A 26,529-nucleotide genomic window follows, 5' to 3' on the forward strand; every position below is an offset into this window, starting at 1 on the left:
CACCAGACACAATTCTATTAGTACAACTTACCAGAAGTGGTGGGTTAATAAAGGTAGAGGCGGCAATGGCCCGCTCTGAGTCAAGTTGATTGAAATAAGAGCACCTGGCAGCGAGAGCAAGGAACTAATGAAAATATGACTCTTTTGCATAAGTTTTATTTCTTAAGCAGTCTCTGTTGCCTGTTTTAAACAATTTTTCATTTACACTTTGTTACTTTTATTGTCTTTTTTTTTTTTTTTACGGTATACCATTATGCGTTTCAGATTCAGATTCAGAAGTTTATTCCATTATACAATTGCTATTCTTGGCATACAGTATACAGTAATTAAATGATATTGCTAACAACAACGGTAACAATAAAATAATGATAGTAATGATAATAGCAATCACAGAGACGGTGTTACGTTTTTTTTTTTTTTTTTCAGGAATCACCAAGTAACTAAGTGTTGCGTGAGGCTCATCATCTGGCAAGGATTATCTCAGACCTTTAGCTTATTCTCAAGATGGCTTATACTCGTAATAAAGAAAATAGATAAATAAAAAGTGTCTACTTTAAGTTCATAACTCGACTTGTAAGCGTAATTTCCGTAATATTGAGGCGACATCTGGCAGCTGTCATGAGGTGACGCTGCTGTGGCGACCTCCAGTAAGCGCCTCTGTTCCAGCACCTGTGGTGATAAGGCAGCGGGGTGACGAGGACTATTTTTATCTCATTTATTTATCTATGTTATTTGTGTGTGTGTGTGTGTGTGTGTGTGTGTGTGTGTGTGTGTGTGTGTGTGTGTGTGTGTGTGTGTGTGTGTGTGTGTGTGTGTCTGTCTGTCTGTCTGTCTGTCTGTCTGTCTGTCTGTCTGTCTGTCTGTCTGTCTGTCTGTCTGTCTGTCTGTCTGTCTGTCTGTGTGTGTGTGTGTGTGTGTGTGTGTGTGTGTGTGTGTGTGTGTGTGTGTGTGTGTGTGTGTGTTAGTGTGTGTGTGTGTGTGTTTTAATAAACGTGAGGTCTGAAACTTTCTGTCAGAAGATTAGTTAAATTCAACACTTACTATAGTCATACTTGAAAACAACGTAACTCCCCCCGGAACATTAAATACTCTTATATGTACACTTGCTGCTCCATATAGCTATTTACAACTGTGGCGTCATGTGACTCCGGTGTTGCCACTAAGGAGGAGGGAAGAGGAGAAGAAAGCAGTTCTTGGGCACGATCACATTTTGCTGTCCATGTCCTCGGAGATCAAGTTCTTGAGGCGCAGCAGTGCAATCTTCTTCACCTCTTCGATGCCCGTGTGCAGTTCCTCCTCCGGTGAGTTATGCAGGCGCCTGCTGAGGCCCTGTAGGATGGCCTCCTTCTTGTTCAGCCGAGCACAGATCACGAAGGGAAAGCCGAACTTGTGGCGGTAGCTGTTGTGGAAAGAGAGAGAGAGAGAGAGAGAGAGAGAGAGAGAGAGAGAGAGAGAGAGAGAGAGAGAGAGAGAGAGAGAGGCGGGGGGAGGGGTGAGTTCGGGAGATTATGAAAAAGCTTTAGACCCGAGTACCCAGACATGTTTCTCCCTTGCTTTACAATGCAACAAAAACTTACTCCTTGGCAATCGTCAAGAGTCGCAGTAACTGCAGTAAGTCAAGACTGTGTCGGGGAAGGAGAGTCTTTAGGAACTAATGATAAAGGATGCAATGGCGTTATAGAATAGTGATATACGCTTACCTGGTATTCATGAGATCTAAATTTGATCTTTCCTGCTGCGTCAGGTTGCCGAGGCCTGCGCTTTTCTGTTCCTGACTAGACTCCTGCGTCAACTGGCCCGCCATGGCTGCTCGCCCCGCCAGGTCCGGGTGGCTTCGCAGGATTCCCTCACGACCTGCAGGCAGCCAGTAAGGTACTCGTACTATACTCATCTCCAACCTTTTATAGAAGTGTCCTATATGTAGTGATTATATTTCTTAAATGCAAGCTTTGTTTAACTATTTTTATTGCCGTTTATTATTAGCATTATTTTAGACCAGTGGGGCCCAAACTCTCTTACACGACGCCCTTTATGCTTTCAACAAGTCCGTTCGCGTTGTGTGGATGTGACGGATACATTATGCATCATGTAAGATAATATATATATATATATATATATATATATATATATATATATATATATATATATATATATATATATATATATATATATATATATATATTATGCATGTACTAGATATGATGTATATATGTACGGATGTATTATGTAAGGCTTGTTTTGGCTGCCACACGTAGTTATGCAAGCTTTGCAAGCTGTTGTTGAGATGAGGTATTGCTACATCTCATGTATGACATTCACCGCGTATTGATAAGTATGACAATAGAAACCTGCGGTGCCTAACTTGTATGATATACGTAAATAAATCATTGGGTATTTAAGGAATGCAAGGAGGTTGTTAGTCAATTGTCGTTTAGTATACTTAGGAAAAGAGGAGATGCCTTTAATGTAGAGACAAGAGAACCCAGTTCCTTTGTTTAAGTTAGGAGATTAAACGTAAATGTCAACCTATCATCCTCTGGTCAGCTTGACTTCAACTGTACTGAAATACTGGAGTCTAATTGCGAGGAACGTGACGAGGCATTTAGACGAGCATAGTCTGATGAATGACTAACAGATGAGTTTCACAAAGGGCAGGTCACGCCTCACGGACTTGTTAAGATTGTACAGGGAAGTTTACTAGGCAGCAGACAATGGGGATAATTGTGATGTGAGTGGATGTTAGCAAGGCGTGTGATGAGGTAGCCAACCAAAGGCTCCTGTACAAGATGAGGGCGCGTGGTATGAGTGGCAAGGGTCTTCGCTGTATTAGGTCATGTAAGTGACAGCCAAGAGTTACAATAAATGGCTTCAAGTGCGCGTTGTGACAAATGATTAGCGGGATGCTGCAGGGAGATACTTTAAGGCCACTGTTATTTCAATATACATTAATGGTTTGGATAATGGAATTGGAAGCGTTGTTTGTAAGTTTGCACACGACTTGAAGATACAGTAAGTAATGAGCTCCGAGGCAGCCGCCCAGCAAACACAAGCTGATAAAATTGACTAATGGATTGATAGATTTATTACTATTATTGTTGTTATTATTATTATTATTATTATTATTATTATTATTATTATTATTATTATTATTATTATAATATCATCATCATCATCATCATCATCAGCAGCAGCAGCAGCAGCAGCACCATCACCATCACTATCATCGTCATCATCATTATTTGTGGTGTGTGTGTGTGTGTGTGTGTGTGTGTGTGTACATATATATATATATATATATATATATATATAGAGAGAGAGAGAGAGAGAGAGAGAGAGAGAGAGAGAGAGAGAGAGAGAGAGAGAGAGAGAGAGAGAGAGAGAGAGAGAGAGAGAGAGAGAGATAATTATGTGGTGAAATTGCTCTCGACTTGTTTCGTCACACTCCGTCAGTCGCCACGCGATCGTATGTTTACCTAACAGTTATATTTCTTAGCTTGATAGATATTTTATTGTCCACAAAAATACATTACAAAAATATGTTTAGTACTCCGTAATCGATCATGGTCAAACACAGGGGAGGGCCACTAAACAACTCTGGAGAGAGAGAGAGAGAGAGAGAGAGAGAGAGAGAGAGAGGTGAGGACTGAAGTCAAGGTCATCTCTAGGCCAATCTTGTCCTGGGCGCTGCCACGGTCAGATCGTTGAGAGACTCTGGACTGACCTTGGTCGCGGCGCGGGTAGATTTGGCATGGCAGCAGAGCGGAATTCCTAAGGGCGCTGCGCCTTAAACGCTCATTACAGCAGCAGTAGTAGTAGTAGTAGTAGTAGTAGTAGTAGTAGTAGTAGTAGTAGTAGTAGTACTATCGTCATCATCATCATCATAAAGGCGTCAGTGTCAATTATAAGTGAAGAAGTAAGACACACTAATAACAGTAAAGCTTTCCCATATAGGCGAGGCGTGGTGAGTTGTGAGGTGACTATAGTAGTGTGTCTGGTTCAAGGCTGGGTTCCTTCTGTTTAGCTTCCTTGCTCTAGTTTGTTACGATTTTCCTGGAGGAACAAAACGACATCGAAGGGAATGTGGATTCGCTGCTTTACGTCGCCTTTATATATATATATATATATATATATATATATATATATATATATATATATATATATATATATATATATATATATATATATATATATATATATATATATATATATATATATATATGCGATTCTAATGACTCCATCGTACGTTTGGAAGCGAGATTTCTTAAATAGGTACTGTATTTACGCATGTTCTCTTCTTGCATACCTGTGAAACCTCTGCGTCACCTCAGCTTCACTTCAACTCACAAGAACAGAGGGAAGGATGCTGCTTGATTGATCCTCGTTTAAGGAATGAACACTGTAACTTTTTTCTCCTCACCTTTAACTGGAAGCTCGTCGATAAAAGAGCAGATCTCAGCATGCAGGTGTTGGAGGCTGTGGAAGGGACGGCTACTGACCACAGCAGCGGCCACCAGGGAGCAGTGTTCGATTACATTGCCAAACGTTGTGATGAAATCCTCGTCACTCAAGGAGTTGACGTGGGAAATTCTAAAGGTTGTGGGCGATGTGAGGGATGCGTGGCTGGCCATGTCGCACTGAGTCTGGTGCCCAGCAACTGTTCTCAGTCGCTTTTTTTTTATATTTTTTTTATGACTCTTAGAAGGAAGAAAACGTAAAGCTTTTAGGAGATGCTATGGTATTTATCGCGTTTTCATTGATTACTTAATGTCTGTTTAATCACCTTACTTACGTACAGGCCGCGGCTGATGCCACGTGGAGTGTAGCGTATACCATGGTTAATAATTGAGAGCAGGTACCAGGAACTCCTCTTATCTTGAACATGACCATAAAGAACTCAACAAAGCATCATTTTTATATATTTATTTTTATTAAATTGTATTCAATTCTTTATTCGTACCAGGTACAATTCTTTAGTCGCTTAACCTTATACATGATTGAGACGAAACCACGTATCTTAAATTCTAAAGCAAAACTTAAAATACAGTAAAGATAGATAAAAAGATGACTTATGCTCAACACTGCAGTAAACACATACCATCAAGCAACTCGTGCACCTCATTGTGTGTCAGGTGGCATTCCATACGTCCACCGCGTATACTCAAAAGTTCTTTTATCATTTTAATCTGCCAGTTTTGATTGTCCCCTAAATGACTTATCTTTGCAGTAAGAGAGCTAGTGTTACAATCTAATATTTCTTAGTACTTAACATCATACACTGCAGTATCGAATTTACATTGGACGGCATATATGAGGATTTCTTGACCAAGACATTCTTTAAAAAAATGTGATATTTGTGGCATGAGATGATTTAAGACCTTAACAAAGAAACACAATATTCTTTTTTCAATAATTTGACGAATATGTAGAGTTCACAGTATGGGACAGTAAGCAAGAGTGTGTGCGAGGGTACAGAGCCAACAGTCTGCGGCAACACACTCGCCACGTCACACTCAACTCTTGGGTCGTCAAGATTCCCTAACTGACATCGTACACCGACATACACTGGCCATTAAATAACAAAATTCTAGATTGTCAAGAGGATGAGTGAAACTGGTGAGTCGCGATGCAGACGTCAACGATGCAAAACCATACACTGTTCAGCTACTCATTTCTGCCAAGCTCCCACACTAACACATCGTCTTCAGAGTCCAGGGTGGAGCGGTGCAGGAGGCAGGGCTGGGAGGAGGCATGATGGGGTGAATGTTGACAGGCATCAGGAAAGCGAAGTTGTGTGCCGGGCCTCACGAAAGCTGGGGTTTGACCACTGTGTGCCTCGTGTGATGGTGTGGCATTGAGTCACTCGCCCCACATTATTTGGGTCACACACACACACACACACACACACACACACACACACAGATTCACTTTTTTTTTTTTTACCATAGCTTACAAATGTTTACACTGATAATATTACAAATAACATTGAAAAAAAATCCGTAGTACAACACACACACACACACACACACACACACACACACACACACACACACACACACACACACACACACACACACACACACACACACACACACACACACAAAGGTAATTAAAACTCTTTCGTTTTAACTTGTTTTCAGTATATTTTAACAACTGAAAGAATAAACACGTAGCATTTTTACACGTATGAGGATGAGAAGAGAGTAATGCCTCTGGTAAAGTGTAGACTTTCGTGACAGTCATTGTTACACTGGCAATATTTACAAGTTACAGAACACGTGCATCAGACCCTGGCGAAAGTGAGATGTGCATATTATGAAACGTAGTGAATTCATGACTGCGAAGACTGATTATATTTATTTTTTTATTTATTTTTTTTTTCTGTCACGGATAAAGTGATGTGTTCCCTTGATATTTTACTCATAATGGCAGACACACTTCACTTCAGTTCACTTAAGTCTTTGCAGGGATTTAGTATGTTACAGGGATGAACCCCCTTCCCCCGCCCCCCCCACACACACGGAGTAGAAGGATAAGCTAACACCTGCCCTGAGAGATGCGAGGCGGTGTGTTCAGCCCAGGGTGCCGCTGACCCAGGTGAACACCTCGGGGGCAAAATAATACAGCAGGATGAGACCTCCTATCTTTGCCACGTTGAATATCGTGTCACGCTTGAATGTGTACATGAACGCATTCAGCCACGCCTCAAAGGAACCAAACCGTGCTTGTGGGGGCGCGAGGCTGCGGCGCCAATATCGCTTGGCCCCAACACTCCTCCGGCCACTTGCCTGCTGTGAGAGGCGCAGAAAGGAAGCACTGTTTGCGTTGCTCTGTACTGCACCAGGGACATCTGGCAGCGTTTTAATGTGTGGAGGAACTGCTGGCGCGCCACCTGTGAAGGATGCCACCGCCAAGCCCCCGGTGACCACCACTCCGCCCCTCACGGTGTCAGCTGTGGAGAATTATGGGAACCTTTAATCCCTCTGTTTTCATGGTGTTTAGAAAGATTAATTCGATTTATAAGATTAATAAGTAACTGTGTTGCTTTATTAGAGAAATTACTTATATTTGTGTGTGTGTGTGTGTGTGTGTGTGTTTTGCAGATTGTGTGCCAGTTATGTTAACTACTTATTAATCTTTAATAGGTTTAGTGCATAACGCAGTGAACACTAGATACACGGCAGCGTGCATGGGTGGACTGATAGCAATTCTGTACACGGAGGGAGTAAAAGCATGGCTGGCGGGGAGAAAGTGGCTGGAGCGCTCACCGCCTCACTGCGCATAGTAGGTTCACCGCTCTCACTTTCCCCTTCATCCTTCCGCCACTCGCTGTTGCCTTGTAAACCTCAACAAAAATTCTGCTCTATCGCGAGAAGGACACTCAGGCACGTGAGGCAGAAGAGGAAGAGTGCCAGTGCCCCCGTGGCACATCCCAGCCCCACTGGTGGCGCTGTCATCACACTTACCTGATAGCAGCAGCAGGAACACCAGCAGGAAAAGCAGGAGCAGCAGAAGTGCGGCAGATGCCATGGCTGGGTGGTGACTGTTGTTTGAGAAACCTAGCAGTCTGCCCCTCCCATCCCCGCCCCGCACACTGCTGTCACAACGGATGTAACAGTACTTAAGTATACGACCCGTAACCCCACCACCCCATAAATGTAACCTGCGCGCGCGCGCGCGCGCGCGCGTGTGTGTGTGTGTGTGTGTGTGTGTGTGTGTGTGTGTGTGTGTGTGTGTGTTATAGAAAACGAATAAGAGCAGACCAGCTTCTAAGGATAGAACGAGAAACGAAAGTTAAATGTCATTCCATTTAAGAGCCTTTCAGAGGACTTGTCATGCGGGCCTCGTTGCCAGCAATACCACACACGACTTCCTGGATGACACTGGGTGAGAAACCCAGGCCAGACAGTTCTTGGTGACACCCCTGCCCCATTGCCTTCTTATTGACGCTGAAAGAGGCCTAAACACAATCACACACACACACACACACACACACACACACACACACACACACACACACACACACACACACACTGCTGCTGCTCCCGGGATAAGCATAAGAAACCGAAATCACGATGATAAGTAAGAAACTAAACTTAGATTGATATATGAAGGATAATGGAACGTTGGAACTAGAAATACGTACAAAAACAAACTCGCAAGTAAGAACACAGGCATTCACAGTGACAAAAATAATAATAATAAAAAATGCAAATCGAAGGAGGAATAAGATAAATTTGGTTACGTACAAGACGAGGTTCTTTGCGGCCAACGGTGAAACCTGACAACGAAAATGAAATTGAAATATGCGTGTGATCTAAAAAAGAAAAATATTGTTGACACTTTCTTATAAAACACACCAGTAGTAGCCCGGATATGCACCTCTCCGCACATAAGGAACAGGCACAATACAATACAAGACACGCCCTCCACAGACCATACGAGAGACCGTGGAGGAACATTCTTACCACAGCCAATTCGTGAGTCGTGACTCCTTATCTGGGTCTCGTAAATTACCCGAGTGCATGGTGGTGGTGGTGGTGGGTTGTCCTTATGCCTTGTCTATATACTTGAAGCACATGATAACTTCTCCATTTTTTTTTAACAGATATTGCATCTTGCTACAATGCGACTGTGTATTTCTTACATGCAGTCACTTTATGTATTGTAAGCGATGTGTTTGTGACTCGAGTAGCAGTCCGGGAAGGTTCATTGACTTCAGCTTGACCTGCAGATTTAGTCCAGGTCAGGTTCTGCTCAAGATCTCAAATATATGCCGAGTTTTATACCTTAGAACGTACTGCTGCCGAATAGGACGAGTTTCTTACCTTTTCACTACTATAAATTACATTAAAGCAGTAAATTTTTATCAGATTATACTATTATTTTGAACACAACGATGCCTACTAGACAGCGCAATAATGATGACTGCATGAGGACTTCTTGCTAGTTTTCTGTGCTTGCTCTTACAAACTAAACGACTTGAATTTCCCATCCGACAAATTTACCACTCTCTTGTCACATATTCTGATATCCATGTACTCTGCTACCAAGTTATCCATTATTTGCTATTCCTTAAATGAGAGTTTCATGTGCTTCCATTAAACGACTTGGAGAAATTAACAATCGACAAATATACCACTTTCATGTCACATAACCTCATATTCAAACGCGCTGCCACTTGAGTTCATGACTTGGAATTTCACAGGTTATACAGTCGATAGCCTGAATGATGGACTGGTCTGGTGCCCCACTGTAGCAAGTCAATATCCTGAGGCAATGAAACCCAGTGCCGAGGTTATGCGATGCGGTGAGTGTCCCCCTGCCTATACCTACCCTAGTCATTATGGTAGTTTCTCGTAAGTTGGTTTAGTTGGTGTAGTTTTGTGAACATTTATTGTTGTTGAGATGGTTACAGGGATGAAAGCGCACGTTCTTCTCAAGGAGTCGTATTTTCATTATTTATTTATTTATTTATTTAATTATTTATCTTTAACGTTTTATGCTTTCGAGAACTATTTTCAGGTCACATAAATTATCCTTATTCTCAGGATTTTTTTTTTCTTATGTTGTTAAAGCAGATTACATGCTACAGTACCACTAGAATCATGGAAGCATTCTTGAAAACCACCAACTTCAGTTAGAACTATAGCGGAATACTGGGATGTTGTAGAGACACTGGTATGTAGGAAATTGAAATGCTTAAAAAAAAAAAATAAAATAAAATAAATAAATAAAATAAAAAGTTTGGTTGCTAGCGGGATATTGGGAGGAGATGCTTTCGGGTTACTGGGATGCCATAGAGGTGCTGGGATATTGTGGAAAATTCAGATATATACTCTTAGAATGTTTGGATGCTAACGGGACACTGGTTAAATGCTGAGATGCTGGAGAGATACTGGGACGCTGGTGAAATACTGGGAAATCGTTGGAACATTGAATGCTGGCGGGTTGGTGAGGTGGTAACGGGACCTTGGCAGCAGCGGGGCAGAAGTGCACGCCCATGATGAAACTGCAACCTACCAACCTTCCACCATGACCGCGAAAATTTCTTTACTTCCCGAGAAAGACAGTGATTCCATTTATCTCACCCGTTTCATTTATACAACATTCTCAGAAGTATAGTATTACATCTACGTGTATACTTTTTTTCTTTTCTTTTTTTTCTTTTGGCGTTTGCATTATTATGAACAATGCGACCGACACGTTTCGAAGACGGTACTTGATATAAGCGAAGTACATAGATGAATAAACTCACCATTAACTGTATACCACATGTGAATGAATGTTAATACAGACTTTTTTGTTTTGTTTATGAGTGTTTAGGTCAGGTTTAGTTGGTGCAATATTGAGGAAAATGGAAAAAATACAGCTATCATCACTATCAACCTTATACCAGATGAGACTAAATGTTAATACGCACTTTTATATTTTATATTTGAGTGTTTAATTTAGGTTTAGTTGGTGTAAAATAGAGGAAAGTTGATGAAATACTACGACCGTCCCAAAAGCAAGACCAACTAAGACAGATCCACTTGTAGCCCCTCATAGGACCCTTAATTGTTAGCGGTGTTATTTCACGGTCTTGCTCTTCACCAGGTAGGAATTGAGCCCTGTTCCTGATGCACCTACTCATTACCTTTTATTGACTAGCAGTATAAGTGTAGCAATGCCCGGATGGAGTCTTGTAGGGGTAGTTATAAAGAGAAGAATACGTGTAGGTGCTGCCGGCGAGGGGCTGAGAATACATTATCTCGCCCCCATTTAATCCAGGGACAGGTTTCTCAGTATTGTATTGTTTTATATCCACTACTGGTAATCCTGTGACTGTTGAAGTTTTGGGAATTATTACAATAACCTTAGCTCAAATTTCCAGTGTGACTGTTTCTAGATGAAAAGGTGCACTTCAAGTTGATGTATACAATGAAGGGATCAGTTATGAAATTAATGGACTGAATTCATTTAAACTAAACCCAACGGAAACTAAACTTAACCTTACCTAGCCTTAACTAAACTTAACCTAAATAGACTAAACAACCAAACCTAATCAAGCCCTTGGAGGAAAATGCTTATGTTATTTAATATTGTCCTTAGTATTTCCTCAAGCTCAATCAAACGGTCTGGTGCAGGTTGGGTATATAATTTTGAAGTGAGTGAGAGTTTTTTAAATTTGATAGTCTTTAATCATTATTTTGCACATTGGGGTCATCTCCAGTTAAAATTATTTTAATAACAAGTGTCATTTTTTTTTTTTTTTTTTTTATATAGGGTTATTTAGGTTTCATAGGTGTGTCCTGTAATGTTAGTGATTTTATTTGACAAGGATTCTGCATCAAGAGTGGATAAAACAGCCGTGAGAACCTGACAATCATATCTATGAGTTTTTTAATTAGTCATGATGACTAATCAGGACCTGGGAAAGATAGTATTTTGATGGTGTCCTAAGTAATACTGAAATGTGTCCTATTTAAGTGTAGTGTAAGTATACATAATTTGACTATTTATTATGTTGTAAATGTAAAGTCCCATTTGTCACTGAAGCTATTGGCTGAAGCATCTTAAATGTCAATCATCTTGGAGCTGAAACAGAAAATAATCAAACAGGATCATGACTTGTAATATTACAGCATAAGGCTCCTTAACTTTTACTAGTAACATCACAGTTCTCTAGTACTCCACAGTACTCAAGTATCTCAGTTTTTACCAACTCATATATATATATATATATATATATATATATATATATATATATATATATATATATATATATATATATATATATATATATATATATATATATATATATATATATATATATATATATATAAAGGCTGAACTTGTAACCCATTCTTATTATCTTTTGAATGTTCTGTGTATATCTGGTAGTAATTTTGCAGTCTTGTGCGATGTCTTGATAACAGTTTGCTTCCGTGACAGCTGGCGAGCAAAGTGTGTGCCGTGCTAGGATGGGGAGTCCTAAGCTACAGTTCCGAGGGTCACTGAGCTCCATAGACCCCAGGAAGTCACCAGTGCTGATTGTAGGGCAGCTGGGGCACCTGACCAGCCTGTCATTCTCTGATGTGGCCCCAAGACTCCAGCCCAGGGTGGATGAGGAGGTAAGATTCAATCCTTGACTTGAAGGGTTACAGAGGATCTTGAGTGACCTTGAACTTTCACTATATCAGTACTTAGAGGATGTTGCCATGTTAAAGTTTCATTCTTGTATTTATTTTTGATGAGTGGTGATGAAAATGTACTATTCAGGACCTGTCATACAATGTTAAATGAAAATAAGATTAATTCAGGATTTTGTAGGTATTCTTTGTATGTATCTATTAAGATATTCTATCTAGCATGCATTGATTCCACATGTCTTTGTACATGTGATTTTAAATCACTCATTATTTCTGCATGTTACTGAAATTTTTCTGTGTCTAGCATACATTGGTTCCACATTTATGTTTATCCTTATAACTTTAAATTCATCATCATCATCATCATCAACTTATTGAAATTCTTCCTCACCTGACATGCATTAGCTCCATATTTGTGTTTGTCCTTGTAACTTTACATCCCTCACCACTGCCAGATAACTTACCGAACCTCTTCCTTGTCAGGCCTGGAATCTTGCCGTCAACAGCCTGCAGCCCTCCCCAACAGATTATTGCTCACTCTACCTGAATCTGGCCACTGTGGCTGCTCTGCCCATCAAGTGTTCCCGCCACAACACCCCGTCCAGGACCCACGCTGTTACCAAGCTTGTCAAGACCCACTCAACTGGTGGAGATGAGTGTATTGTGGTGAGTAGGAGGTTACTGGTGTCTTATATTTACAAATTACACAGCCAAAACATGATGTGAGAGAGTAGAGTTTGTTATCTCTCTCTCTCTCTCTCTCTCTCTCTCTCTCTCTCTCTCTCTCTCTCTCTCTCTCTCTCTCTCTCTCTCTCTCTCTCTCTCTCTCTCTCTCTCTCTCTCTCTCTCTCTCTCTCTCTCTCTCTCTCTCTCTCTCTCTCTCTCTCTCTAAATAGGAAATTACTGGTCTATTGTATTTAAGAATGTTGGAAATCATCACAGCTAGGACATATTGTGATTGAGAAGAATCTGTCATTTTTCTCTCTATTACTGTAGTTCCTATTTATTGTAATCAGAGAGTGCAGTGTGCTAATGTTATGTCCTGAAACAGCTGGTGTGTGAGAGAAATGATGTGTATGCCAGTGCCTGTGGGGTGGCACGTGCCTACCCCACCTACTCCCGAAAGACAGCCTCTGGAGCTTCTTCCACAGAGCACACAGTGACAGTGGAGGTGCTGCTAGTAGGGAAGGGAGATGCTCCTCTCACGCAGGAAGACATCAAGGTAAAATGTGATGTTGTTGGGTATATATCTGCATCAGTTTTGAAGATAGTGGTCACAAACTTGAACTATCACATATCCCTTTGATGTCATTGTTTTGGGGACAATATATATCTGAAATATTGAAATACAGAGACAGCAAACTTGAGAGCACCAAAGAAATCCTATACATTTGGCCAAAAACACCCACATACTTCCTGTCAACTTCAGTGACAACTGTATCAGGGAACAATGGGAGGGGATCGCATGAGTCCCTGTAAAGGTGCCACTCAAAAAATCTGAGCCATCATAAAGGAACAATTACAACATATTTGTCCACTGGTGCTATAGGCCAAGATCATAATAAATAGGTAAATAAACAGGAGAGACATGTACCAGTATTTGATGATTTTTGTTTCAGTTGCTAGAGGATGCTGTGTTTAGTGTCCGCCTTGCTGCCAGGATTGTTGACACTCCTGCCAATGAGATGCACACTGATGCTTTCATTGAGGTGAGGCCACTGCTGTGTTGACTAACATTTGTACTGTTATGAGTGCTCTTCTGTGGCAGGAACACAACTTGGGTTAGAGTTCTGTTAGAAGAATACTACCAATATATATATATATATATCATCTGCATTGTAAAACACTTCTAAAAGGACTGTAACTGTGGGATGTTTTTTTTAATTCCCACAATGAGACAGGACTTGATATCATGTCTAGGCAACCTTTCTTTATGGGGATCTCAGCCTGGTGTATGAATGTAGATTAAAGCTCTCATTTTTGTTTTTTGATGCCATTATCATTGCTCTTGTTAATTAAATTTTGCATGTACTGTGCTAGCCTTCTTGTGCATTAAGACTATACTTGAGAATTTTGGTTATTCTTCAAGATATCTCAAGTTAGGTTGTCATTCTTGCAATTTCTGGAGAACCTACCTATGCTTTCCTGCTGCATACCCAATTATAACTATATTTCTGTTGTACAAGACAGCGTGTTATTTCCAGGAAGTGCACAAAGTTGCCCAAATATTAGACATAAAGCCCATGATCATCCGGGGAGATGATCTGGCTGCCAAAGGCTTTGGTGGCATCTATGGTGTTGGCAAAGCAGCCATCCACCCTCCAGCTCTGGTGGTGCTCTCCCACTTGCCATCTGGAGCCACTGACAGCATAGCCTGGGTTGGCAAAGGCATTGTGTATGACACTGGTGGACTCAGCATCAAAACTAAGGTAAGTACACTTCAAGTATGATGCTTGGAGGTTATGTGAACTGTATGGTTTCAAGTAGGAATCTTGCAAAAATAATTGAGAAAATGTGTAATAAGATGAAGCTTTAGGCATTGCAGAAATAATGACTGAGGATTTAGATGAGCATAAAAAACTACTGTCAACTAAATGTCTCTTACAGTCTTTTACATTATCTCATATATGCTACTGTAAACAAGACAGAATATATATATATATATATATATATATATATATATATATATATATATATATATATATATATATATATATATATATATATATATATATATATATATATATATATATATATATATATATATATATATATATATATATATATATATATATATATATATATATATATATATATATATATATATATATATATATATATATATATATATATATATATATATATATACAGACGTACCTCGGTACTCGACCATAATCCGTTCTGAGGTGGTGGTCGAGCACCGATTTGTTCAAACACCGAAACCAATTTTCCCATAAGAAATAATGGAAAGTCTGGGGAAGAAATACTCGAACAAACTGCGTACGTCTTACTCCGCTGGCGGTCTGAGTCGAACTGACGCTTACCCGCTGGCCGAGAAGGGCCGAGGAGCGCGTTCGGGTCGACTCGGCTAGTCGAGTACCGAAAATCTGTTCGAGGTCCGATGCATTTTCTACTCGAATTTTTTGGTCGAGCACCGATTTGGTCGAGTATAGAGGCGGTCGAGTACCGAGGTACGACTGTATATACATATATATATATATATATATATATATATATATATATATATATATATATATATATATATATATATATATATATATATATATATACCTGTACATTCATGTCATGTGCTAAGAAAAATTCAATCTGTCATGTGCTGTTTCCTCTAAGGCTTTGACTTACTTGACTTTGAATTATCACTTTATGCCACGTGGCGCCACTCGGGTACATAGGGAACTGAGGAGGAAAAGGAAGGAGGCAGATACCCACCCAGGCGAATGGTTCCTGCAACACACAACTTACACATTAATTTCTAGCAAAATAAAGCAAAACAGCATATGCGTATAGAGTGTTTTTTACTTAGAATCACTTGAACTATCAAATCCCAAAGTATGTGCCTTAATTTGTGGGACACCCTATATATTGATATGAGTGTTTGCGGCCCACAATGAATCAACTCTCAGGCCTGCAGTTGGACCACACTGCCTGAGTATAGTAGGGACTGATGTCCAGACCTAAATGCTTCTGTTTTTTCTACAGACTAGCATGCCCGGTATGAAAAGGGATTGTGGAGGTGCAGCTGGCATACTTGGGGCATTCTGTGTGGCTGTGCAGTCTGGATTCACCCAGAACCTACATGCCATATTCTGTTTAGCAGAAAATGCTGTTGGGCCAACTGCAACAAAGCCTGATGACATTCACACACTCTACTCAGGAAGGTAATGTAGCTTTTTTCAGATATTGTTTTGTATTATCCCAAACTTTTTTCTGTATAGTGAACAAAGGAGAAGATACTGGAATAAATGAAAGATACATCTTATTAATTTTTTATTTAGGATTTTATTTGTTTATTCATATTTTTTCCTAGATGAGAGTCAATGACACTACATAAAGTAAATCCAGGGTATAACACAAGTTTGTGGATATTGCAAGAGGTGAAACTACAGGTTTATTCCTTTTTTACTCTATCTATGTCAGAAATGTTCTATGTTCAAATACATTTTGAGGCCTTGTGTAGATGTATGAAATTCAAGCAGGGGTGAGCGACACATTCACAACAGTTGGGCCAGGTGGGTACCTGTGACAGAGAAACACCATGTCCACATACTTGATATTACTGTAAGTGGGCAGCATTGCTGGCAGCTTTATCTCTCAAAATTATGCAGTGCAATCTAAACATATTCACTGTCATTGTCTTGACAGAAAACAGAATGATTGACTGGCAAGCAGCTGATTTGCTCGTAGTCTTGGTGCTCTCCCCTCCCTGCCTAGGCAGGCATGGTGTCTTATAGTCTTTCATTTATTTGTCATCGATTACTGCCATACTATCCTTGTTTAATGTTTATCAGAAAATCATCTGTCCTTTAATACCACTCATCTCATTATGGGGTACTGTAATGCTCCAAAAAATGTAGAAATCATGACCGAGTAATTCAGTTTCATCAACAGACATCCGTGTCAACACATCCCACCATGGTCACCCACCCAGCCCTGCCATTGTATCCAGCAACTGCCCACAATTTCATACCATGGCTAAACAATGTCTCAAAATGCATATGTTCATAGAACATTTTTTTTACTTGGAATAACCTGTATTTTCATTTATAGCAATATCTGCAGAAATTTGTGTTAACTATATATACACTGAGGTTTTTATATGAGTTCAAACAAGTGCAACATAATCTAACTGACAAAGCATACATACAATAGCAGTAGATTTTTTTTTTTTACTCCTCTTCCTCCAATAGGACTGTGGAAATCAACAACACTGATGCTGAGGGTCGCTTGGTACTGAGTGATGGCGTTGCTTATGCTGCCAAGGAACTGCACTGCTCTACAATTCTGGACATGGCAACCCTCACAGGGGCTCAGGGCACAGCCACAGGTAAGCCCTTGTTATGAAATCATTGAGATCCTTCACTAAACTTATGCATGAGAAGAGGACTTGGTTTTTTTTTATACTGTCCTTTATCAGGTACAATATAAATGAAGGAATATCATCATCATCTTAAATACCTTCATTAAGTCTGTTTCCTGTCTAAAGCTGTTTGACAAAGTGTGGGATTCATGAATAAGTGTAGTGTTGCAGCATTATATAAATGAGTTTATATTTGTACTCTAAGACCATGTTAGAATATGATGTCAGATTATGCAGGTAGTGTGGCCTTATCTGTGCAGTTAACTAACCAGTTAAATTGAATAACCTTCAGGGAAGTTCCATGGTGCTGTGCTAACCAACAGCCAAGATTGGGAAGATGCAGCTGTGTCAGCTGGAGTAGTTTCAGGGGATCTGCTTCATCCACTCCCCTTCACCCCTGAGCTTCACTTTGCTGAATTTGCTTCTGCAGTGGCTGATATGAAGAACTCTGTTGCTGTAAGTTTGATGTGTGTGTGTGCATGCTCACACTTCAGGTGCCATTGTATTGGCTGCTTCCCTTTGTGGAGATTTGGCTTGGTATACAGGAGGATCTTGTTTTAGAGCTTAAGTAACTAATTAATTAATTAATTTTATTTTATTATATATATAATATATATATATATATATATATATATATATATATATATATATATATATATATATATATATATATATATATATATATATATATATATATATATATATATATATATATTTTTTTTTTTTTTTTATTTTTTTTTTTTTTTTTTTTTTTTTTATTTATTTTTTTTTGTTAGGTAGGTAAGTAGGTGATTAAACAGGTGTTTACTTTCAGGATCGTTTAAATGCTACTGCCTCCTGTGCTGGTCTCTTTATTGCCGCCCACCTTGGATTTGACTTCCCTGGAAGTTGGATTCATGTTGACATGGCCTACCCAGTACACTGTGTAAGTTTTAGAATTGTGGTGAAAGTTTCCACTTGCCCACAATAAAAATTCAAGGATGGAAAGTTGAATAAATATATAAATTTTTCTCACCCTCATCCTCACCAATTTTTTAAATATAAACTTGGTTGATTGAAATATGAAATTTTTTCTCATCTCCTTAGATAATGGGTCCTGTTCTCTTTGCCAGGGTGAGCGAGCAACAGGGTATGGTGTTGGTCTCCTGCCAGTATTGTTTGGGCATCACTCCCAGAGCAGGCTACTGAAGAACTTGGCTCCTATTTTGTCAGAGAATGGAGGATGTGAAGAGAATTGTAAGGCCTCCAAGAAGATGAGGTTATCATAATTCACCATTGCTTTCTAATGTTTGCTCACATCCTTTAATATTCTCTAATATTTGGTGACAATAATTTTAACTTACCATCCATTTACTTTTTTTTCACCATTAATTACAAACAGGGTCACAGTTATGTAATTCATCAGAATCAAAACTGTACACAAGGATCCTTCCATTCTAGCATAAGACATGATGAAAGGTCTGCTACTTAAATGTTTGAAGGGAATGTCAATCCCATACTCATTGTGTTGACATTACAAGATGAGGTTGTCAGGATTGTCAGGAATGTTTGGCAGCTTCCTTTGATTACAAGATACTGAGTTTTTATTTATTTACTTTTCTTTGGAAATTTTTGCAGATTATTCATAACTAAGAGAACACAACAGTCTGAAATAAAGAAAAGGAAAAATAGGATTATCAGTGTGAACTGTCCCTAACCAGGTTGGTTTTCTCCACTCAACTGCCAGTCTCAGTATTTCTCTTTGACAATGTTTGTGTACTTTCCTGTCTTTGACTTGACATTGATCTAAAGTGTGGTGATAAAGGGTTCTTCAAAATAGTTTCTTAAAAAAAAATAATTATGTTCTAATAGTAATCTGGAATCTAAACCAGATAATGCTAGTGCCAAGAACCCAGATGTGGATGAATTATCATGGGTGTTGAGAGCTGCCTGGGTGATGGTGCAGTCTTTGAAGGTGCCGTTCAAGATATTGTGGATGCCTACATATTTCTTGCTAAGTGAATATGGATTACAGAGTGAAAGAGGACGGTCCAAATTCTGTCCACCTGGTCAAGGATTCAAAACTGGAACCTCTGGGTTTTGAGCCAAGTCTTGAGGTGATACAAATAAGTGTGTGTTGCACTACTCATGTCATGCCATTTCTTTTGCTTGCCTCATGAATGATAGGCTGATGCCCTTATGGATTCCTGTCACTATTTACAGTTTGCCAAATATTTCCATTGACCTAACACTGGAAGAGTGCAGGGAAGGCTAGAGGACAACAGAATATATCAGAATTTATGTCAGTGAAAACTTGCATTTCCAAGGCAGAAGGAGTGCTTCAGTGTTCATGTAAATTAGCAAACAGTACAACCTTGAATACATATATACTCTGTGCCATTTTACAAAGATTGGAGGAAAGCTGATACAAAGTTTGATACTTATGTGTACTTCCAAAGACGAAAACAAAAAATAACATGTATAATATTTGATACAAGTGTACTTCTTCAGGAACTTGTTGTTTGCCATTCCTTTGTGTAGTCAGTTGCAGTATTATGTGAAGAATGCTGGAATGTTCACCTTGGTAATAGGGGTGTTCATCATCCATGAAATGACATATCAGTCATTCATTATACAGTTCTTGTCATAGTAATGTACCTCATCCAACAGGTGCCTTTAGTACTGTTAACAGCAAAGTAACATTCAGTTACTTTAATGACCATTTTTCTGAACAAAAACTGGAAAGATTTCCATTAATATTTAATTTTCATGTATGTTTTATGTTGATTACTTATGTACTTATTTTAATATATATATATATATATATATATATATATATATATATATATATATATATATATATATATATATATATATATATATATAATTAATACGAGTTGACATGTTATCAGTGATTTACCTTATTGATGTCCAGGCATTCATAAAAATCAGTTGAGTTTTTTCTTTTATTAATGTCCAGACATTTATGAAAGTCCATTAAGTCAGTTTAGCCTCAGATTAAATCCTGGAAGAACATAGCATTGTCATAGAGATCAATTTTCTATTTTATCTGATGCAACACAGTTTGTAGTGGTCTGTTAGAATTGTGAATCACATAATTAAGGGAAATACTATACAAGGAAATGTTCATTTTTGCATAAATGTATATTGTGCTCTGTATCTGATTCCCAGGATTTTTTTATTTCATTGTTTTAAAACTTATTTTATAGTTTAATAGCAGCCATGTTTGCCAATCTCTGCAACTGCTGTGGTGCATTGATTATATGACATTATTTGCCACTCCAAACTGTGCCCATGAATATTTTTTCAAATGTCTTGTCACTTCTACTGCTGCCATCTACATTGCATCAAATATCCAGTGTAGTCATGCTGAACCACAACCTAAACAAGGACCTGATCAGTGCTTGCCAGACAAATACTCCACTACCTGTTGGAACACTCCTCTGATGAGCCTACCAGCAGCCGCTTGCACATAATGAAATAAGAATGAACAGATTTAAGAACAAAAATAAAAAGATATTAAAAATATTAAACACACACTGCAATTGTAGAGTAATTACTTTGTGAAAACACAAAAATGATTGATATAATAGAATTATATCTGCGCTGGACAGCTAACACCTTACTTGTATAACTCTCATAGGATTATGACAGAGGACTTCCCTTCTCCCTAAGAAACAATTGAAAATTAAACTCAATCTCTTAAAGGAGAGCCAAGTATTGTAACACAGTCACCCACCTCAGATGCAGAAAGTATTAGTAATGTGCAATGTCAGGTAAATAATACATATGCTTTAAAAACAACTTCCACCCAACACATTTCTTTAATATTCCAACAAATTGGTTTATAAAAAACTTAATACTATCTGTACAATTTTTTTTGTTTCCTTCTCCGACATGCACAAACGAGTTCCTATTTAACACGAAGATGATAAACATTCCACAAGGAGTAATAATGAAGTAAGCAAAAACACTAAGTTTCATGTGCATAACAAAAGCTTCATATGTGGCTTTTATTTCACAACCAAATTTTTATGTTAAAACATGTTTTCCCAGAGGTACTCTTTGTTTGTCGCCATGAGTTTAAGATTACAGTCTTTAAAAGAAATTCATACACACTCCAATTTTCTTAATAACAACTAAAATATATACAAAATTTTCATATGTCCTAACATTACTCGGATTTTGCATGAATTTCTTTTTTGCCTTTCTTTGACTCCAAAATTTTATTGCACTCCATATGAATGTTGTTCATGTCAAATGCTGCCTTAATGTTGTCTTCAGTAAAGTAGAACTTTCTGAATTTGGCTTGTGCATCTAAACAGGGACGTCTCTCCACCTCCTTGCCTTCCCTGAACAGTGATATGGTGGGCAGTTGGAGGGAGAAGGTAGTGTCATTGATGTGGTAATGTTTGGCTGCATCTGGATAACGTCCAACATCAATCTTGCCAAACTTGAGGTTATCAAGACTGTACCTGTTAGTGGGAAAGACAAAAGCTTAATCTTTGTATCTAGAGGCATTATGAAGCAGCAAATACAGATAAGGGATCCCCAGTTCCCTTGGTCTGTTCCTCTTTGTCACTTTTTAAACATAGAATGATATTTTAATGGAATTTTAATGGAATAATATTTTAATATGGAATGTAGTAACAGTATTCTTCCAACTTGGCAAGCAGTGTGTATGTAGCCAAACCATATCCCCCATTGGAAGAGGTTATTTTTTCACCATTTATGTGACATAATCACAGGTGAAACTGATAATGGAACATAATCCTTCTCCATACAGCACATGAATTTTCTTCTGAAAATCTTGCTTCATTACTCAAAATATATTATTGAATTTGATTTGGAAAATTAAAAAATGCTGACCTACCAAGAAATAAGTAACTTACTCAGCAGAAAGCTTTGCAAAGATCGGTGCAAGGCTGGAGCATGCTGGGCTCCAGGCAGTGAAAAAGGTGATGAACCACACAGTCTGGGGGTCATTGGCCATCTCATCGTCAAATGCCTTGCCTTGGAAATAGATGACCTTCTCTGGCCCACTGTACACTGGTTCACCCACCACTAAGAAGTGAACTGAAATCAGAGAACAAGATATAACAAGGAAATGTATTTTGATATCTGCAAGGTAGCTGTGTGATGCAAGTTCATCTTAAACAAAAGTTCTAAGATTACTAATCTTACCAACAGCTATGATGATGTAGATGATGCCATACACAGCATCACAGCTGAACCACAGCACCACATTGCACAACTTTGCATACATGTTGAACACAGAAATGTATGCTATCATGGTGCGGCTTCCACTCTTGCGCGTGCGGAACATGATGATCACCAACATGAAGAACAGCACCTCAGACTCCCACTGAAGAAAGAATATTTAAATCATCACATTAGTAATTCCCCTTGACCTTTAATATGATAACATTGGTTAGCAGCCTCCCTATGAAATGTCATCCTGAAATCAAACCAGTGCTGATGGGAAGGCTTCTAGAGTACAATGATGCAACCTGTGATTGCAACTACAGTTGTCAGTGCTCAGACATGGTGATCTTGGAGGCCAAAGTTTGAGCCCTACCGATAGCCAGCCATTTTTCAAGCTATCACCAACTGGCCAAAGAATGCCTGGATGCTTCCTATGAACTCTGTCTTTGGTGGTAATTGCATCCAAAACCCTGGGAGACTGTCAAATTCAGGAGTAATGTATGTGCCCTGGCCTCACTATTTTTTGCCTATGATGTAATGCTTCTCATAACCAATGAAGATGAGACTGAACAAAATATAAAGTTACTAATAAAAGTAGTAGAGGTCTGTGAATTGCAATTAAATAAAGAAAAAAGCATATTAATTTTTAACTCGGAACACTACTACTGAAAACATAGAAGAAATAAAAGTTACTCATCCAATAAAGTATTTAGGAACAAAAATAACAAACAAGAGGAACTTTCTGCTTGAACATAAGAAAAATATACAAGAAGCAAACAGATATGCAAACATGATATCATCCATCACAAAAAGCTGCAATAAAGTTATCATAGGAACAACATATTGGAAAAGTGTTGTTCTACCATTAGTAATGTTTTGGGAGGGAAGTAGTAAACTATACAAAAAAAGAAACATACACTACAAAAAGCAGAAAACAGCATACAGATATGTAATGAATGCCCTAATCTATATCCCAAACAGCAGAAATAGGAGCATCATCTCACACAGCAAGAGATATGAAGACCAAACTCAACTATGTAAGACACATTATGCAAGACAACAATACATTACCAAAAACAATCTTTGAAGATATAATGAAAATCTCAAAAGATCCATGGATAAAAACAGTTAAGACATATATGCTAGAAATATATATAAATGTCAATAAAATAAGAGAAACGAGAAAAGAAGAGATAAGCAACAAAATCAAGGATTGGGACACTGAATGCTGGGAAGCAGAATTAGAAACTAAACACAGCTTAGCAATATACAGAAAGTATAAAAATGAAATCAAGACGGAGACAGTAATTTATGATAACACCTTACCATCTGGCCTCCTATTCAAGGCCAGAACAAATCCTAACCCTGGAGTTAGGATGGAGGAGTAAACGCAGAAATTAAGAAACAAGCTGCCCTCTATTTAACTATGATGAAGAAAACCTGGAAGATTTTCTGTTATATTGCCCAAAACTACAAAACATCAGAAACACTACAAGAATCCTCAAACAACTGTATCACACAAATTTATTGGAAAAACTCTTACTCTTTGATAAAGATAATAAACAAGAATATAAGAACATCATAAAATCACTTTGGAAAAAAGGATCTATTTAATAAGACAGAAACAGCAGCAACAGTAGAAAAAAAAAATAGGGATGCCATTGCAAAGGCAATACCCCAAAATACCCACTGAACTGAACTGATGCTTCAAACCAAGACCAATCACAAAACCACATAATATAGAACACATTTGGTTCTTTAATTTTCTCAAATGTATTCTTTTATTAGCCATGCTGTGTAATCTGTTTTGGTCATTCATAAGGTCAGAGCCAGAAATCATTTAGTAAAAAGCTTTTGACTAGATGTAGCTCAAGCACAACCTCAAAATTTGACACACTCTAGCCTGGGATAAGTGATAAGTATGCAGGTGATCACACCTATATCACTCATGCTACATTCTACTCACATTACCTCACCCTAGTTTGAGCAGATACAACCCTAGAAGACCCAAAAATCCCTGAGTAATGATAACCACTCCACTTCCTGCCTGTTAACTATCAAACAGTTAACAGGTGGAAACCTTTAAAATTGTCAATGGAGTGTACAACAGTGATGTATGTGAAGGTTTGTTTAAGATGCAGGAAGGATCGGAAACTCGAGGGCATGGAAAGATAATATTCAAGCAAAGAGCAAGATTAGACATCAGAAAGTAATCCTTCTGTAATAGTGGTGAATAATTGGAATAGCCTCCCAGACAGTGTGGTAAATGCTGAATCAGTTCTTGAGTTTGAAAGAAAGTTAAAGTATGGATAGATGAAGGATAAAGATTTGATTACACTGCAAAAATAGGGAGCCTCAATCACAGGTTCGACCACATGACCATAAGATCCAGAATGTGTAATTCAGAGCTGGAGTCACAGGTTAGATCGGCCTCTTCCAGGAGTCGTCTGTGAGTTTCTGGTGGTGAAGTACCTACCGGCCAGCAATTTTGCAAGACCTGATCTCTCATTAAGAAAAAAAAATTGGGTTCCATAACTTAAGTTTGATGGGATTATGGAAAAAAAAAAAAAGCTTTAACCTACTGATTACCAGGCACAAATTGTTAGTTTGCCGGCAAAATGCGACGCTTATTCTTAAACTGTGAGCAGCACAATAGAGGAATCGGCAGTGAAATCAAAGAATTAAATGATAATATACCTAACCTGGTCCTCAAATGAAACCGTTAATGTCACTTCAATATAATCCCAGGTTTCCCTCCTTTTACACCCAATCTATTCTAGTCAGTGTTCTCACCCTTGCATCACTCCCCAAGAAGCAGGCAAGCTCACCATACTCAGCTCCCCGCACTGTGCAGGGGCGAAGATCAGCTCACACAGGCCGGGTACATATCTCGTTACCAGGAAACTCAGGCTCATCACCAGATTAATGGAGTGATAGGGGTGGATGAGCATCTTTATGTCCTCGAAGATCTTCATGGTGGAGGCGAGGGTGGAGAGGAGCAGATGAGTGAAGAGAGAAAGGGGTGACAGTTACTTGGTATTCAGACTGTCACTTGGCGGATGTTCTGTCCCAGCCTCTCCTTCCCAGCAGACGATATTCGGTTTCCTCTAATGTGGAGATGGATAAAATTACACATCCCAGTGGATGAAAATAATGTAAATTATTTATTAAAGCAGATAAATACTAAGAGATCGTGAGGATATTGGTTAAAGAGGATCTGCATGAAAAGAGACACCGTTACAAAAGGTTATTTTAGTGTTTCCTGCCATTATATTATTACGGATGAATTAATTTCGTGATGGGGTTTAGTATTATTACCTGTAGTTACCCATTTCTTTGCAAGCAGAACCGAGACTAAAAATTCATAATGATTATCTTAAGCATGTTAATCCATTTCTTTGCATGTCGTACCAAGCTTTGATCCTCGAATTTTATATTAACCATAACATTTTCATCATCTATCATTACCAGGCTATTAAACCCTGAAGCTATCTATTCATTTAACAATTTATAATAATGATTTCTTTTTACATACAGAACCGAACTTTGATATACGATCTGACATCAACTGCATCTTAACACCACTCACTGTTATCCACAGCCTCAACATAAGTAAAATTCAAGGTTATCTTTCCACTTCTCCACAGTCAGGACCGAGCAAAGGTGCCGAAGTGGAGGGCGGACGAAGCACCCCAGCGGCGGCAGCACTTGTCATCATGGCGGACAAGGAGGAGAAGGTGGCGCAATTCTCGGCTGTTGCTGGCGTCGATGCTGAGAGGGCGACCTTTTTCCTGGAATCCGCCGCATGGAATCTCGAGGTAAGGGACCAATGCATCCTTCCACAGGGTTCTGGCTGCCGGACATTGGGTAATTACAGAGGATATAGGTGTTAGTCGTGAATGCTACGTGTATTAGGTTTTCACTCATTACTTTATTTTTTTGTTTTTATTATTTTTTTATTTGTTTTATCAGCCTCCAATCCACAAATATTTTGGTATTCTTATATATCCATCAGTGTTCTATAAAAGTTTATATATTAAGTTTTTGCATTGTGATAGTTATAATGGTATTATTTTTCTTAACTACGTAATGGTA

At 38.7% G+C, this 26,529-nt stretch overlaps 5 protein-coding genes across 9 annotated transcripts in view; 2 read left to right on the forward strand and 3 right to left on the reverse strand.

Moving 5' to 3' along the window:
* Positions 1 to 140: 140 nt before the first annotated feature.
* On the reverse strand, positions 141 to 4,662 carry LOC135112736 (2-oxo-4-hydroxy-4-carboxy-5-ureidoimidazoline decarboxylase-like). 2 transcript variants are annotated; one of them, XM_064027502.1, is made up of 3 exons: positions 4,418 to 4,662; positions 1,701 to 1,854; positions 141 to 669 (listed from the first exon to the last, which is right to left on the reverse strand). In XM_064027502.1, exons 1-3 carry the CDS (start codon positions 4,626 to 4,628, stop codon positions 549 to 551), a joined length of 486 nt encoding a protein of 161 aa, XP_063883572.1. In that variant the 5' UTR covers positions 4,629 to 4,662; the 3' UTR covers positions 141 to 548. The 2 variants fall into 2 exon arrangements, with proteins under 2 accessions (XP_063883572.1, XP_063883571.1); XM_064027501.1 differs by having other exon boundaries at positions 141 to 1,399; positions 4,418 to 4,658.
* LOC135112731 (probable aminopeptidase NPEPL1) lies at positions 1,745 to 21,105 on the forward strand. 4 transcript variants are annotated; one of them, XM_064027489.1, is made up of 11 exons: positions 1,745 to 1,872; positions 11,935 to 12,113; positions 12,615 to 12,797; positions 13,183 to 13,353; positions 13,751 to 13,840; positions 14,336 to 14,560; positions 15,852 to 16,030; positions 17,060 to 17,196; positions 17,522 to 17,685; positions 18,044 to 18,154; positions 18,342 to 21,105. In XM_064027489.1, the coding sequence occupies exons 2-11, from the start codon at positions 11,964 to 11,966 to the stop codon at positions 18,495 to 18,497; spliced, it is 1,566 nt and encodes a 521-aa protein (XP_063883559.1). In that variant the 5' UTR covers positions 1,745 to 1,872; positions 11,935 to 11,963; the 3' UTR covers positions 18,498 to 21,105. The 4 variants fall into 4 exon arrangements, with proteins under 4 accessions (XP_063883559.1, XP_063883557.1, XP_063883558.1 ...); XM_064027487.1 differs by lacking the exon at positions 1,745 to 1,872 and adding an exon at positions 9,262 to 9,307; XM_064027488.1 differs by lacking the exon at positions 1,745 to 1,872 and adding an exon at positions 10,486 to 10,596.
* LOC135112739 (uncharacterized) lies at positions 6,116 to 7,624 on the reverse strand. The gene is made up of 2 exons (XM_064027504.1): positions 7,464 to 7,624; positions 6,116 to 6,949 (listed from the first exon to the last, which is right to left on the reverse strand). The coding sequence occupies exons 1-2, from the start codon at positions 7,525 to 7,527 to the stop codon at positions 6,570 to 6,572; spliced, it is 444 nt and encodes a 147-aa protein (XP_063883574.1). The 5' UTR covers positions 7,528 to 7,624; the 3' UTR covers positions 6,116 to 6,569.
* LOC135112735 (thioredoxin-related transmembrane protein 2 homolog) lies at positions 20,161 to 25,627 on the reverse strand. The gene is made up of 4 exons (XM_064027500.1): positions 25,263 to 25,627; positions 22,414 to 22,594; positions 22,122 to 22,305; positions 20,161 to 21,704 (listed from the first exon to the last, which is right to left on the reverse strand). The coding sequence occupies exons 1-4, from the start codon at positions 25,407 to 25,409 to the stop codon at positions 21,404 to 21,406; spliced, it is 813 nt and encodes a 270-aa protein (XP_063883570.1). The 5' UTR covers positions 25,410 to 25,627; the 3' UTR covers positions 20,161 to 21,403.
* Positions 25,628 to 26,074: 447 nt separating this feature from the next.
* The window catches only part of LOC135112733 (NSFL1 cofactor p47-like), a 10,642-nt gene continuing 10,187 nt past the window's right edge, over positions 26,075 to 26,529 (forward strand). The window contains exon 1 of the mRNA XM_064027491.1: positions 26,075 to 26,252. Within this exon, the coding sequence (XP_063883561.1) occupies positions 26,151 to 26,252 (102 nt within the window). The 5' untranslated portion in view covers positions 26,075 to 26,150. The remainder of the gene's footprint in view (positions 26,253 to 26,529) is intronic.

The sequence above is a fragment of the Scylla paramamosain genome, chromosome 24, assembly GCF_035594125.1.
Source record: "Scylla paramamosain isolate STU-SP2022 chromosome 24, ASM3559412v1, whole genome shotgun sequence".
NCBI lineage: Eukaryota > Metazoa > Arthropoda > Malacostraca > Decapoda > Portunidae > Scylla > Scylla paramamosain.